At 43.4% G+C, this 14,665-nt stretch overlaps 1 protein-coding gene across 1 annotated transcript in view; it reads right to left on the reverse strand.

Moving 5' to 3' along the window:
• Window positions 1-7,216: 7,216 nt before the first annotated feature.
• The window catches only part of LOC141106786 (uncharacterized), a 157,842-nt gene continuing 150,393 nt past the window's right edge, over window positions 7,217-14,665 (reverse strand). Inside the window, exon 43 of the mRNA XM_073597714.1 lies at window positions 7,217-8,976. Within this exon, the coding sequence (XP_073453815.1) occupies window positions 8,457-8,976 (520 nt within the window). The 3' untranslated portion in view covers window positions 7,217-8,456. The remainder of the gene's footprint in view (window positions 8,977-14,665) is intronic.

The following is a 14,665-nucleotide window of genomic DNA, read 5'->3' on the forward strand; positions in this document are numbered from 1 at the left end:
CTCGTCCCCCCTCTTTTCTTGCGGCCTGCCAGGATGCGTGCTCGGATAAGGGTCTGGTATGGATTTTTAGGGGGACCCCACGCCATTTTTTTTTTTTTTTGGCGCGGGGTTCCCCTTAAAATCCATACCAGACCTGAAGGGTCTGGTATAGATTTTGAGGGGGACCCCACACCATTTTAATAAAACATTTTGGCCAGGGTTCCCCTTAATATCCATACCAGACCTGAAGGGCCTGGTATGGAATTTAGGGGGACCCCTCACGTCATTTTTTTTATTTTGGTTCGGGGTGCCCCTGTGGGGAATTCCCATGCCGTTTTTATCAATGAACTTTTATGTGTATTGTCGGACCGGCAATTCATTAATAGCCTCAAGCAGTTTTAAATGACTTTTTTTCCTTTGAAATGTCATTTTGCTGTCAGACTGTTCTAAAAACGGGAAACATGCGCCCCTTTATAGGCATACTATAGACACCCCCCAGGTACGAAATTTAAAGGGATATTACACTTTTATTGTTTCACTTTAAGCATTATTAAAATAACTGCTCCCGAAAAAACGGCCGTTTTTAAAACTTTTTTTTGCATTGATCCATGTCCCCTGGGGCAGGACCCAGGTCCCCAAACACTTTTTATGACAATAACTTGCATATAAGCCTTTAAAATTAGCACTTTTGATTATTCATGTTCGTGTCCCATAGACTTTAACGGTGTTCGCGTGTTCGAACAAATTTTTTGCCTGTTCGCAAGTTCTGGTGCGAACTGAACGGGGGGTGTTCGGCTCATCCCTATACAGGACTCTGCAGCAGGAGATAAGGACAGCCTATCTGTATATACCCTAGCCTGTCTGTATATATACCCTAGCCTGCCTGTGTATATACACATATCCTGTCTGTGTATATACACTAGCCTGTCTATGTATATATACATATCCTGTCTGTGTATATACCCTAGCCTGTCTGTTTATATACACTAGCCTGTCTGTATATACCCTAGCCTGTCTGTGTATATACCCTAGCCTATCAGTATCTACCCTAGCCTGTCTGTGTATAGACACTAGCCTGTCTGTGTATATACCCGAGCCTGTCTGTGTATAGACACTAGCCTGTCTGTGTATATATACCCTAGCTGGTCTGTATATATCCTAGCCTGTCTGTGTATATACCCTAGCCTGTCTGTATATATACCCTATCCTGTCTGTGTATATACCCTAGCCTGTCTGTGTATATACCCTAACCAAACTGCAGCATACTAGCAGACAAATTGGCATTCATGTTCCCCAAGCCGCAGCGTATTGCCAAGTTGTCTCCAGTGGTAATGATGAAGATGGAGGAGATGGAGATGATGATGATGTCACTGATGCGACTTGGGTGCCAGATAGAGCAGAGGAGGAAACTGAAGGTGAGGCGGCACAATCCCAAGGAGGCCGACATCAAGAAAGAGTAGAGAGCAGCCACCCTATTCCATCACATTCTGCAGCTATTATCTCCAGGCCCACTCTCCAAAGCTCAGCTGTCTGGGCCTTTTTCAGCACATCTGCAGCAGATTGCACTGTTGCTATCTGCAAACTGTTTCTCAGGCACATCAAACATGGCAAAACCATTTGGGTACCACATGCCTAACAAGGCATTTAAAGTCCAACCACTCAGCCTGTTGACAAGAGCACCTACTGTAAAAGCCTCACAAAAGGGGCATAAAACTATCCCTCCTCCTTACCCACTTCAGTCTGCCCCTGCTATACCGAGTCATTACCTCTCAGCAGCCTCCACTGACAGGGATGATGGTAAAGCATAGGGTGTCCCAGGTCCTAGCAGCACATCTGCCAGAAGCACACCACCAGCTGTAGACTGTAGCCGGCAAATTTCTCTGCCCCATCATCTGCAGCGGAAAACAAAATTCAGTCCCTGCCATCCACATGCCCAGCGTCTAAATGCAAGCTTGTCAAAGCTGTTGGCTCTCCAACTTCTGCCTTTCAGCCTGGTGGATTCTGCCCCCTTCTGTGAATTTGCACAATGTTCTGTACCACAATGGCAGGTTCCTAGTCGCTACTACTTTTCACGTAAGGCCGTTCCATCTCTCTACCATCACGTGGAAGAGAATGTTTTGGCATCATTGGGCAAGGCAGTCAGCTGTAAAAAAAAACACCTTAAGTGCTGACACGTGGTCCAGCAAGCATGGGCAGGGACGATATATTTTGTTCACAGCACACAGGGTAACGCTGCTTACAACTCAAAAGGGTGCAGGACAGGGCTCGGTGCTGCAGCTTGTTGTGCCCCCACATCTCCATACAGCTGGTGGTGATGGTGCCAGACCTTAGAGCTCTACCCCCTCCTCCTCCGCCACCTCCATGCCCTCCTCTGCAGAATTGTCCTATGGACATCAGGTACCCCCTAAGCGTTCAAAGAGCTATTCTATGAGTCAGACTAAAAGGTGCCATGCAGTGCTTCAGCTGGTGTGTTTAGGGGACGGGAACCACACCGGAGCAGAGATTCTTGCAACTCTGCAGGGACAGGCCCAGAGGTGGTTCACACCACGCCAGCTGGAGCCAGGAATGGTGGTGTCCGATAATGGCTCAAACCTCCTGTCAGCCCTTAGAGAGGGGAAAGTTGACACATGTGCCATGCCTGGCACATGTCCTCAATTTGGTGGTGCAGCATTTCCTAAGTACTTACCCAGGGTTGCAAGATTACTAAAACAGGCCAGAAGAGTCTGTAGCCATTTCAGATGGTCATACACAGTCAGTGCTCGGTTGGCTGAAATTCAGCGGGAATTCCACCTGCCCATAAACCGCCTGATTCGTGACATGCCCACTAGGTGGACTTGGTAATGCTGCAGCGGCTATACATGCATCAGAGGACTGTCAACGAGTACCTGTGCCAGTACAGCACGACGAGGGGCTCAGGCCGCCTCAGCTTTTTTTCCCCACGCCAATAGCTGCTGATGAAGGATGCATGCACTGTACTGTGACCATTTGAGGAGGCCACAAGGATGGTGAGCTGTGACAATGCATGCATCAGTGACACAATCCCTGTTGTGTTCCTGCTGGAGCAGACTCTGCATGGCATTATGGACAGTGCACTCGAAGTAGAGCAGCAGGAGGATAAGGAGGACTTCCTTTCCTCTCAAGGCCTGCTTTATGCAGACACCATTCTTGCGACGCCACAGAACACACAGGAGGAGGATGATGGCAGCTTTGGAGGCATTGATACTCTAATCCTCAGTGACCACGAGGACTCTGCTTCTCATGCCTCCCTCATTCTTCAAAGCCTGCAAAAGGACCCTATAATTTGTGGCATCAAGGCAAGGGATCTCTATTGGTTGGCACCCCTACTTGACCACTGTTACAAAGGGAAAGTCTGGGAACTCATCCCGCCCTCACAGACAGACCAGAGGATGAAAAATCTCGGGGACACCTTAAAGAGGAGTTTATTTAATGCCTTTCAGACTCTGGTAGGTTACAGTCTCATGGAAAAGCTAGTTTTGAGGCTTCTGTTGGTCAAGAAAGGAGTGGTGGAGAAGGGGACCACCTCAGTGATGCATTTCAAAAGGGCTGTCAGCTTCCACATCCTATTGGAATCGTCTGCATCATCTGGTGGGAGATTAGGTAGGGGCGAAAATAAACTTGGAGAGCTTTCCAGTTGACAATCCACTGGGTTACTGGGTCATGAGAATAGACCACTGCCCAGAACTTGTTCAGTATGCAATTGAACTGCAGGGCTGCCCTGCATCCAGCGTGCTTTCTGAACAGGCATTCCGTGCTGAGGGAGGTTTTGTGACAGATAAAAGAGCACGTCAGTCCACAGACTCCATTGACCGGTTGACATTTATCAAAATGAATCATTCCTGGATTAGCAGCAGCTATTAAGCCCCTGATGCTGATGTTGTGTGGAATATGTGCAAGACTGTCTAAGCTGCCTAGCTCTGTGGGTGTTGATTTTATCCTGAAGAGATTTTTTGGTATAGGTTGAATGGGCACAATTAAGACCCAAGGATCAATATTTCCACGTGTGTTTCATTTCAAATTTTGACAGCAAGGCCAGTTATTGCATTAATCGAGAGTACCTCTATAGGGTCACAGTGTGAAGGCACCACAGACACCCAAAGCTCAATTTTTCCACACCTGTTACTTCTTACCAAAGTCTACGAAAAAGACACAAGAATTTATCCAAAAAATCTCTAACCTTGTTCCGAGTGCACTAAATTTCGGCCTCATCACACAGACTGGCTCCCCAAGTTGTTTATAAAAAAAAGAAAGCTTGCAGGGAAAATGTAATTTTTTTGTGTTTATAAATGGCATTATTGCTGCAGCAGGTTCTATACATGATACAGATGCGCTACTTTACAGGCAGACTAAGGGGACCCCCCCCCCCCCCAGGCACTACAGTTAAAGTAATTTTCCATTTTTATTATTTTACTTTAAGCATCAATCAATAAATCACTGATCATTTAAAAATTATCTTCTTTTACAAACTTTTTTTTATTGATACATGTCCCCCAGGGCAGTACCTGGACTCCCATATCCTTTGCATGCCCAAGTACTTACATATAAACCTTCCAAATGGGCACATTTGATTTTTTCAGTTCGGGTCCCATAGACTTTAATGGGATTCGTTGTTCAGCTCCGAAATTTTTCAGGGGGTGTTCAGCCCAACTCTACTTCCCATCTTTAAAACAGCGTCTCCTGACATTTAGGGGTCTATTCATAAAACTTTTGCATAGTAATTCCCCCAGTGAAAGTGCATTTACATTTCTTCTGTGCGAACGGAGGCAAAGAATAAATGTTATTAGACAATTTGGTGGGCGAATGTTTTCGATTGATTTAAAATGGAAAATACCCCTTTTGACCACTAGATAGAACTAATCCCTAAGATAATTATCACCATCTAGTGGCCAAATGTTATATTTTCTGTTTAAATCAACAGTTGGTTTAATTAACCTACAGTGAGGAAAATGATGATTTGATCCCCTGCAGATTGTGTAAGTTTGCCCACTTACAAAGAAATTAAGTGTTTATAATTTTTATCATGGGTGTATTTTAAATGATATAGACAGAATATCAACCAAAAATCCAGAACAAAACACGATAAAAATATTATAAATGGAGTTGCAGTTGGTTAAAATAAGTATGTAATCCCCAAGCAAAACATGACTTGGTGGAGAAACACTTGTTGGCAAGCACAGAGGTCAGACGTTTCTTGTAGTTGGTGGCCAGGTTTGCACACATCTCAGGAGGGATTTTGATCCCTTCTTCTTTACAGATCTTCTCTAAAGCCGTAAGGTTTTTTGGCAACTTTAATTTTCAGCTCTCTCCACAAATTTTCTATAGGATTAATGTCTGGAGACTGGATAGGCCACTCCATGACCTTAATGTGCTTCATCTTGAGCCACTCCTTTGTTGCCTTTTCGGTACGTTTTGGGTCATTGTCATGCTGGAAGACCCATCCACGACCCATCTTCAGTGTTCTGGCTGAGGGAAGACGGTTTTCATCCAAGATTTTACAATACATGGCCCTGTCCATTGGCCCCTCAATGCGGCAAAGTTGGTCTGTACCTTTAGCAGAGAAACAGCCCTAAAGCATAATGTTTCCACCCGCGTGCTTGACTGTAGGGATGGTGTTCTTAGGGCCAAAGTCAGCATTTTTCTTCCTCCAAACACGGCGAGTTTCCCTCCTCAAGAAGGCACATGTACAGTCATGCCAATGAACATCTTAATGATTCAGAGAAGGATTGGGGAAGTGCTGTGGTCAGATGAGACCAAAATTGAGCTGTTTGGCATTAACTCGACTCACTATGTTTGGAGAAATAAAAATGCTGACTATGACCCAAAGAACACCCAAGCACGGAGGTGGAAACATGATGCTTTGGGGCTGTTTCTCTACTAAAGGCACAGGCCCACTTTGCCGCATTAAGAGGTCAAAGGATGGGGCCACGTATTGTAAAATCTTGGATGAGAACCTTCTTCCTTCAGCTAGAACACTGAAGATGGGTCCAGGATGGGTCGTCCAGCATAACAATGACCCAAAATATACCGCCAAGACAACAAAATAGTGGCTCAAGAAAAAGCACATTAAGGTCATGTAGTGGCCTAGCCAGTCTCCAGACCTTAATCCTATAGAAAATTTATGGAGGGAGCTGAAACTTCGAGTTACCAAGCGAGCGCCAAGAAACTTCCTTAAGGATTTAGAGAAGACCTGTAAAGAAGAGTGGACCAAAATCCATCCTGAGATGTGTCCAAACCTGGTCACCGACTACGAACGTCTTACCTCTGTGATTGCCAACAAGGGTTTCTCCACCAACTACTAAGTCATGTTTTGCTTGGAGATCAAATACTTATTTTACTTACTGAACTGCAACTTTATTTATAGCATTTATGTTTTTTTTTTTGGATTTTTGGCTGATATTCTGTCTCTATCATATACAATACACCTATATAGACCCTTCATTTCTGTGTAAGTGGGCAAACTTACACAATCTGCAGGGGATCAAATAATTATTCCCCCCCCCCACTGTATGTTCTTCAATGTCTACTGTACTCATAAGTACATGAGAATGATACTTCTGTTATTTGTAGGAGACCATGACTGACATAGTAAACAAAGGGGTCTATTTACAAAAAATTTGTTGGAAGAATGAGACAACCATTTGCCGATCTGTGATAAATTCTGGCTGTAATTTATTTAATACAGTGATCGTCAGCTCCATCGAGCGGCCATAATGAGGAATTATTCCTGAGATACCTCCACCAGAAACAATAGTGCAATTCTGAATTATTGCCACTAGATGGAGCCAATGACCATAGGAAATCATTGTATGAAATAAAATACGACCAACATTCATAGCGGCTCAGTGAATGTGCGTCACATTTGTTGAACTATTTTTTTTTAAATAGACCTGTAAGTGTTTGTGAAATCTTCCACCACAAAATGTACTCAGCCAATGAGAGGTAAAGACTACATTCTTTTTTCCAAAGGCCTAGAGGACCGCCTTTTAAGTGGTGGGGTTAACGCGTTTCATCCTGAAAGACGACTTGAGAAAACAGACCTCTTGCAAGAGTTTACACCACTAAATGTACTCAGCCAATAAAAGGTAATGACTCCATTTTTATTTTCAAAGGCCTAGAGGACCGCCTTTTAAGTGGTGGGGTTAACGTGTTTCGCCCTGAAAGACAACTTGAGGAAACAGACCTCTTGCAAGAATTTACACCACAAAATGTACTCAGCCAATGAGAGGTAATGACTCCATTTTTATTTTTCTCCTGCTATTAATGGCCAACACGGTACAACACTTCATCCATGTCTTTGGTGATCTCTGATCTCCTTATCAACTGTTTCTTACATGATGAAGATCAGCCATGGAGTATATCTGAGGTGTATATCAGGGTGTGCTTCTTCCCCACATGTCCAGAAACATTCATATACAAGACATTTCCCGCACTCAAGACACTAATACACCTTGAGGGTTGTGTGGAATCTAGTGGCCATATGGGGGAAATATTCTAGAAATCCCTTCATCAGAAAAAAATTGAGCAACACCGAATTATGACCACTGGATGGAGCCAATGATGATAGGAAATCATTGCATGAAATAAAACACGACCAACAATAATTGCGGCTCGGTGAATGCGTCTCACATTTGTTGAACTATTTTTTTTTTAAACAGACCTGTAAATGTTTGTGAAATCTTCCACCACAAAATGTACTTAGCCAATGAGAGGTAATGACTCCATTTTTAATTTTCAAAGACCTTTTAAGTGGTGGGGTTAACGCGTTTCGTCCTGAAAGACGACTTGAGGAAACAGATCTCTTGCGAGAGTTTACGCCACAAAATGTACTCAGCCAATGAGAGGTAATGACTCCATTTTTATTTTTCTCCTGCTATCAATGGCCAACACGGTACAACACTTCATCCATGTCTTTGGTAATCTCTGATATCCTTATCAACTGTTTCTTACATGATGAAGATCAGCCATGGAGTATATCTGAGGTGTATATCAGGGTGTGCTTCTTCCCCACATGTCCAGCAACATTCATATACAAGACATTTCCCGCACTCAAGACACTAATACACCTCGAGGGTTGTGTGGGATCCCTGATGTACAGGAAGACAGGACTTCAGTGAGGAACAATTCCCTCACTCAGAAGAGAGAGGGTTTTGGGACTTTAAATGAGGAGTGCATGAAAGGACTCAAGGATAGGACAGTGTAATACGAATGTGTTTACTAGTCTAAAACACCCAGCAGAGCATGCATTTTAAAGTACATACATAATAGTAAACATGTAAAAAGCATGATGCAAAAAACCATAAACATAGTAAAACGACTTATTCCTCGCATTGCTAAAAAATCCTCCCACGAGGGGAAACACTCAAACCGAGGTAGGTCCTAAAGTTGAATCATATTGCATCTGTGTATGCCCGACGCATTTCACGGTGTGATTGCCAATCTTCAGGTGCGGATGCTTTCCCTTACTCAGGACAGGAACGTGGCTTCTCCCCTGTGTGAGATCTCTGATGTCTGTAAAGACTGGACTTCTGTGAAAAACATTTCCCGCACTCAGGACAGGGATGTGGCTTCTCTCCCGTGTGAGAGCTCTGATGTCTGTAAAGTTCGGACTTCTGTGGAAAACATTTCCCGCACTCAGGACAGGAATACGGCTTCTCACCCGTGTGAGATCTCTGATGTGTGTAAAGATGGGTCCTTCGCGTAAAGCATTTCCCACACTCAGGACAGAAATACGGCTTCTCCCCCGTGTGAGATCTCAGATGTGTGTAAAGATGTGACTTCCTTGAAAAACATTTCCCACACTCAGGACAGGAAAACGGCTTCTCACCTGTGTGAGATCTCTGGTGCCTGTAAAGATAGAACTTCCTTGAAAAACATTTTGCACACTCAGGACAGGAATACGGCTTCTCACCCGTGTGAGATCTCTGATGTCTGACGAGATGTTCCTTCCTTGAAAAACATTTCCCGCACTCAGGACAAGAGGAATGAGACTTCTCCCCCGTGTGAGATCTCTGATGTGTGACAAGTTCTGATTTTTGTACAAAACATTTCCCGCACTCAGAACAGGAATACGGCTTCTCGCCTGTGTGCAATCTCTGATGTCTGTTAAGATTTGAAATTCTTGAATAACATTTTCCACATTCAGAACAGGGATATGGCGTCTCACCCTTGTGATATCTCAGATGTGTGGAAAGCTGGGACGCTGTTAAACAAACTCTCCCACACTCAGGACAGGAATGTGACTTCTCACCTGTGTGGGTTATTTTATGATCATTAAGTTTGGGCTTAAATCGGAAACACTTCCCACACTCCGTACAGGAAAACCTCTTATCTGTTGGAAAGACGGCACTGTCCCTCATGGTCTGAGGTTCCTCAGGATAAGAGGAATACAATGGTCCGGCACCATCCCGCACAGTCTGAGGTTCCTCAGGATAAGAGGAATACGATGGTCCGGCACCGTCCCGCACAGTCTGAGGTTCCTCAGAATAAGAGGAACACGATGGTCCGGCACCGTCCCTCACAGTCTGAGGTTCCTCAGGATAAGAGGAATACGATGGTCCGGCACCGTCCCGCACAGTCTGAGGTTCCTCAGGATAAGAGGAATATGATGGTCCGGCACCGTCCCTCACAGTCTGAGGTTCCTCAGGATAAGAGGAATACGATGGTCCGGCACCGTCCCGCACAGTCTGAGGTTCCTCAGGATAAGAGGAATACGATGGTCCGGCACCGTCCCGCACAGTCTGAGGTTCCTCAGGATAAGAGGAATACGATGGTCCATCTACACTGTGTGGTGCCGGATGGACATTTGAGGTAGTCGGGTTTTCTCCTGGACTATACTGTGTGATGTCCTCATCTTCTACTTTACAGTCTGGAGACAAAGTGAGACAATCCTCTGAGGTTTTCCTCATCTCCCGTCCATGTACTAAAATAGAAATACAAAGATTATTATTAGACATGAGCAGATTGGTTCCCCTAAACCAGGACTCCGCCCACATCAGGCAGCTTTGTCTCTGAGGATCTTACAATTCCACCCTCAAGGTAACTAGTAAATGGGTCCTCTGATCCCCTACCAGTTCATTTCTTTCTTCATGGACCTTAGTCAGAGAGTGAGGAAACAACGAGAACTGTCTTTTATAGGAGTGACAGTGATGAGGGGATTATAGGACGAGTGTCCCCACCCCCTCTATCACTCATTGCCATCTTCCCAACACAAGAAGTCCTGCAGTGGGTACAGGGCGGAGAGCAGAAGTCAGGACTATGTAATGTATAACATATTGTATAAGATACAACAGATAAGACTATATAGTATCAGAATTATGTAATGTACAACATAGAGTATATAGTGCAGGGGTCAGGAGTATGTAATGTACAACAGAGTATATAGTGTAGGGCTTTGGACTACATCATTTGCAATGTAAATTGTCAACTATAAAAGTCAGGACTCATAATATTGGTATTCAATAATCAGTGTAACCTAAATGATTACTGGAGACAAGTTGCAGAGGTCCCACACCGCTGCCTCCCATCTCCTGAGACTGCACTCAGTGACTTGGGTCTGAGACTATACAGACATATCCCTCCACCCGGCACAGCCAGCAAACAACAGAGCAAGTAATCCCGGGAGAATGGCAAAGATAAAGATCCTGCTATACCCAGGCATGGGGCAGAAGACCCAAGTTGCATACCCCAGGTGTCTAGGTCAAGCAACGCTTTTGGTGAAAATCAACATTTTGCTGCCAGCTGAACCCCAGAATCTCCATAAATCCAGTCTAGATACATAAATTGTGTCTGCAGCACAGAGAAGGAAGATTATCTGAGAGAAATACAGGAATACAGGATGGGGAACACAGCTCAGGAAAGTATAAAAATCAGAAAGTCGCGCTAAAAACTGAAGATGACAACAAGAAGTGTCAAAAAAATCTCATACAAATATGAGAGTGAGTGATGGTCATTGAGTGATTTATGTGCTTGTCAATGTAATTAAACACTGTAAAAAATGAAAAATATAATAAATATAAAATAAATCAGAAAATGACAATTAATTGATAGGACACAGATATTAACTCCTATGTCCAAAAAGAAGAATCGATAATAAGTGACACAATCACTGACAAATAAATATCTCAAGTGACAAAAAAAAGGAGATAATGTGACACATCTATGGAAACTAAACCATAATTAATATACAAAAACAATATAGAGATAAAGAAAAATAAACTCAAAAAAAGTCCATAACTCAAATGAAAAAGTAATAATTAAAGTCCATCCATGCTAGATGACATGCATGAAACCAAGTTTGTCTCCAAGTGCTCTGTGAAAATGGAACATAAACTTGCTGTGATGACAGTAGAGTGCGCAGATAGACCTCCACCTCTTAATAAAAATGCTGCCTCTTACCAGATGGAATTGGTCTCTTACTAACAGGAGACCTCAAGGGCGGATGGCTGCAACCCCAGCCAGGGATCTTTAAACAGGCACTTTAGCGTCCAAATCCAGGGACTCACTCCAACTCACATCAGCATAAATGGAAATATCCCCATGTAAAAAACAAAGTGCTCCACATAGCATAAAATCCAACGTTTTATTGAATATAAAAATAAAGGTTGCACTTACAAAACCATTGTAGTTAAAAAGCGTATATATGAAAGCCGGCCGGCTCCAAGGTAACCCGTGTCTTCCGGGTATGTGAATAGCGGTGTCGTCGGGACGTAGCTCCTCCTCCCCACGTCGTTTCGTCACAACAGGACGTGGTCACGAAACGACGTGGGGAGGAGGAGCTACGTCCCGACGACACCGCTATTCACATACCCGGAAGACACGGGTTACCTTGGAGTCGGCCGGCTTTCATATATACGCTTTTTAACTACAATGGTTTTGTAAGTGCAACCTTTATTTTTATATTCAATAAAACGTTGGATTTTATGCTATGTGGAGCACTTTGTTTTTTACATGGGGATATTTCCATTTATGCTGATGTGAGTTGGAGTGAGTCCCTGGATTTGGACGCTAAAGTGCCTGTTTAAAGATCCCTGGCTGGGGTTGCAGCCATCCGCCCTTGAGGTCTCCTGTTAGTAAGAGACCAATTCCATCTGGTAAGAGGCAGCATTTTTATTAAGAGGTGGAGGTCTATCTGCGCACTCTACTGTCATCACAGCAAGTTTATGTTCCATTTTCACAGAGCACTTGGAGACAAACTTGGTTTCATGCATGTCATCTAGCATGGATGGACTTTAATTATTACTTTTTCATTTGAGTTATGGACTTTTTTTGAGTTTATTTTTCTTTATCTCTATATTGTTTTTGTATATTAATTATGGTTTAGTTTCCATAGATGTGTCACATTATCTCCTTTTTTTTGTCACTTAAGATATTTATTTGTCAGTGATTGTGTCACTTATTATCGATTCTTCTTTTTGGACATAGGAGTTAATATCTGTGTCCTATCAATTAATTGTCATTTTCTGATTTATTTTATATTTATTATATTTTTCATTTTTTACAGTGTTTAATTACATTGACAAGCACATAAATCACTCAATGACCATCACTCACTCTCATATTTGTATGAGATTTTTTTGACACTTCTTGTTGTCATCTTCAGTTTTTAGCGCGACTTTCTGATTTTTATACGATTTATGGTTTACTACTTTTTAGTCGCAGCTTTTGCCACTTAGTGTAAGCGCAGTATTTACTTTTACCAGCTCAGGAAAGTGACCAGGGTATTACAGGCTGATATCACCCAGTCCCCGCCCTACTCTGGACCAATCAGTGAGCAGTATAGGTGGAGGAATGTATTTAGTGTTAATGACCCACCTGTGCTGATCTCTGTAGGAGTGTCCTCCTCTATAAATGTCCCCGTTATTCCATCCTCCTCCATAGACTGCTGATCATCCCTCACATAGGTCTCTTCTTCTTCTGCTTTAACTTCAACTTTTATATCTATCAGATCTTCACCCTAAACCAAAAAGTTATAAAAAAAGATCTGCTGCTATCACATACTATAATTAAATCCATAGATTGTCTCTACGAGTCCATGTTCTAGATGCTCCGAACCACCAACCTTGTAACAGTGAGGGATGGTGTGATCTTCCTGTGTGGAATCCCGGGAATACAGAGGACGGGGACATCTCTCTGGTGGGTTTCTGTAGCTGGATGACTCCACCATGGTGTCCTGGTACAGATCTTTGTGTCGTTTTAGATATACAGATTCCTTCATCACCCTGTCTTCATCATCCTCCTCTTTTATCTCTTCTTTAACCTCAACTTTAGAATCTCTCAGGTTTCCACTCTGAATATATAATAAAAATGACATCAATTGTAACAATGCAGATAATGTACAGATCCTAATGATACTATCAGTGATTGTTCCTCATCTACCTGATGATGGTGGGGGATGGTGTGACCTTCCTGTGTGGAATCCCGGGAATACAGAGGATGGGGACATCTCTCTGGTGGGTTCCCATTACTGGATCCATCTGTAGGAAACACACACACTGACTGAATACATTGTTTCTATGTGTTTATCAGATGATGGGGGATCTAGGTGGACCCTCCATACTGCTCTCTCCTTTACAATAAAGTCTCCTCTTACCCGGTGATGTGAGGGGCGGCTGATTGTCCATCATGACGTCCTTGTAGAGATCCTTGTGTCCTTCTAAATACTCCCACTCCTCCATGGAGAAATAGACAGTGACATCCTGACACCTTATAGGAACCTGACACACACAATGATACAGTCACCATCCAGACACATCCCTTGTCTGTTACTGGATAATGTCCCAGAATTCCCAGAATCCTCCTCACCTCTCCTGTCAGCAGCTCCATCATCTTCTTGGTGACTTCTAGAATCTTCTGCATGTTGTGTCTCTCAGGTTTTAGGGCGTCACATGGAGGCACTGTGATGGTCATATGATCACCTGACTTCACAAGAGGAAATCTCTGTATTGAGGAACCAATAGGAATATCATGTTAGAATCCCAGAATCCTCCTCACCTCTCCGGTCAGGTCTGTGTTTTATTAATAGAGATAAGAGTGATGTCATGTGACCTCCCAGAATCCTCCTCACCTCTCCGGTCAGGTCTGTGTTTTATTAATAGAGATAAGAGTGATGTCATGTGACCTCCCAGAATCCTCCTCACCTCTCCGGTCAGGTCTGTGTTTTATTAATAGAGATAAGAGTGATGTCATGTGACCTCCCAGAATCCTCCTCACCTCTCCGGTCAGGTCTGTGTTTTATTAATAGAGATAAGAGTGATGTCATGTGACCTCCCAGAATCCTCCTCACCTCTCCGGTCAGGTCTGTGTTTTATTAATAGAGATAAGAGTGATGTCATGTGACCTCCCAGAATCCTCCTCACCTCTCCGGTCAGGTCTGTGTTTTATTAATAGAGATAAGAGTGATGTCATGTGACCTCCCAGAATCCTCCTCACCTCTCCAGTCAGCAGGTAGATGATCTCCAGGGTGAGGTTTAGTATCTTCTCAGTCATGTGACTCCGGTCCTCCTCCATCCTCATTGGTGCCATCAATTGATCTATAAAGATCTTTTTGTAGACAGATAAATTTGGGAAATGAAAGTAAGAATTATTTGGATGGTGTTGGCCACACAATATCAGGATGTGGATGTGAGGGGGATAATAGGAGGGTAGTTGTACATTTAAGAACTATTGCCCC

Source organism: Aquarana catesbeiana, linkage group LG08 (genome assembly GCF_042186555.1).
Source record: "Aquarana catesbeiana isolate 2022-GZ linkage group LG08, ASM4218655v1, whole genome shotgun sequence".
Lineage (NCBI taxonomy): Eukaryota > Metazoa > Chordata > Amphibia > Anura > Ranidae > Aquarana > Aquarana catesbeiana.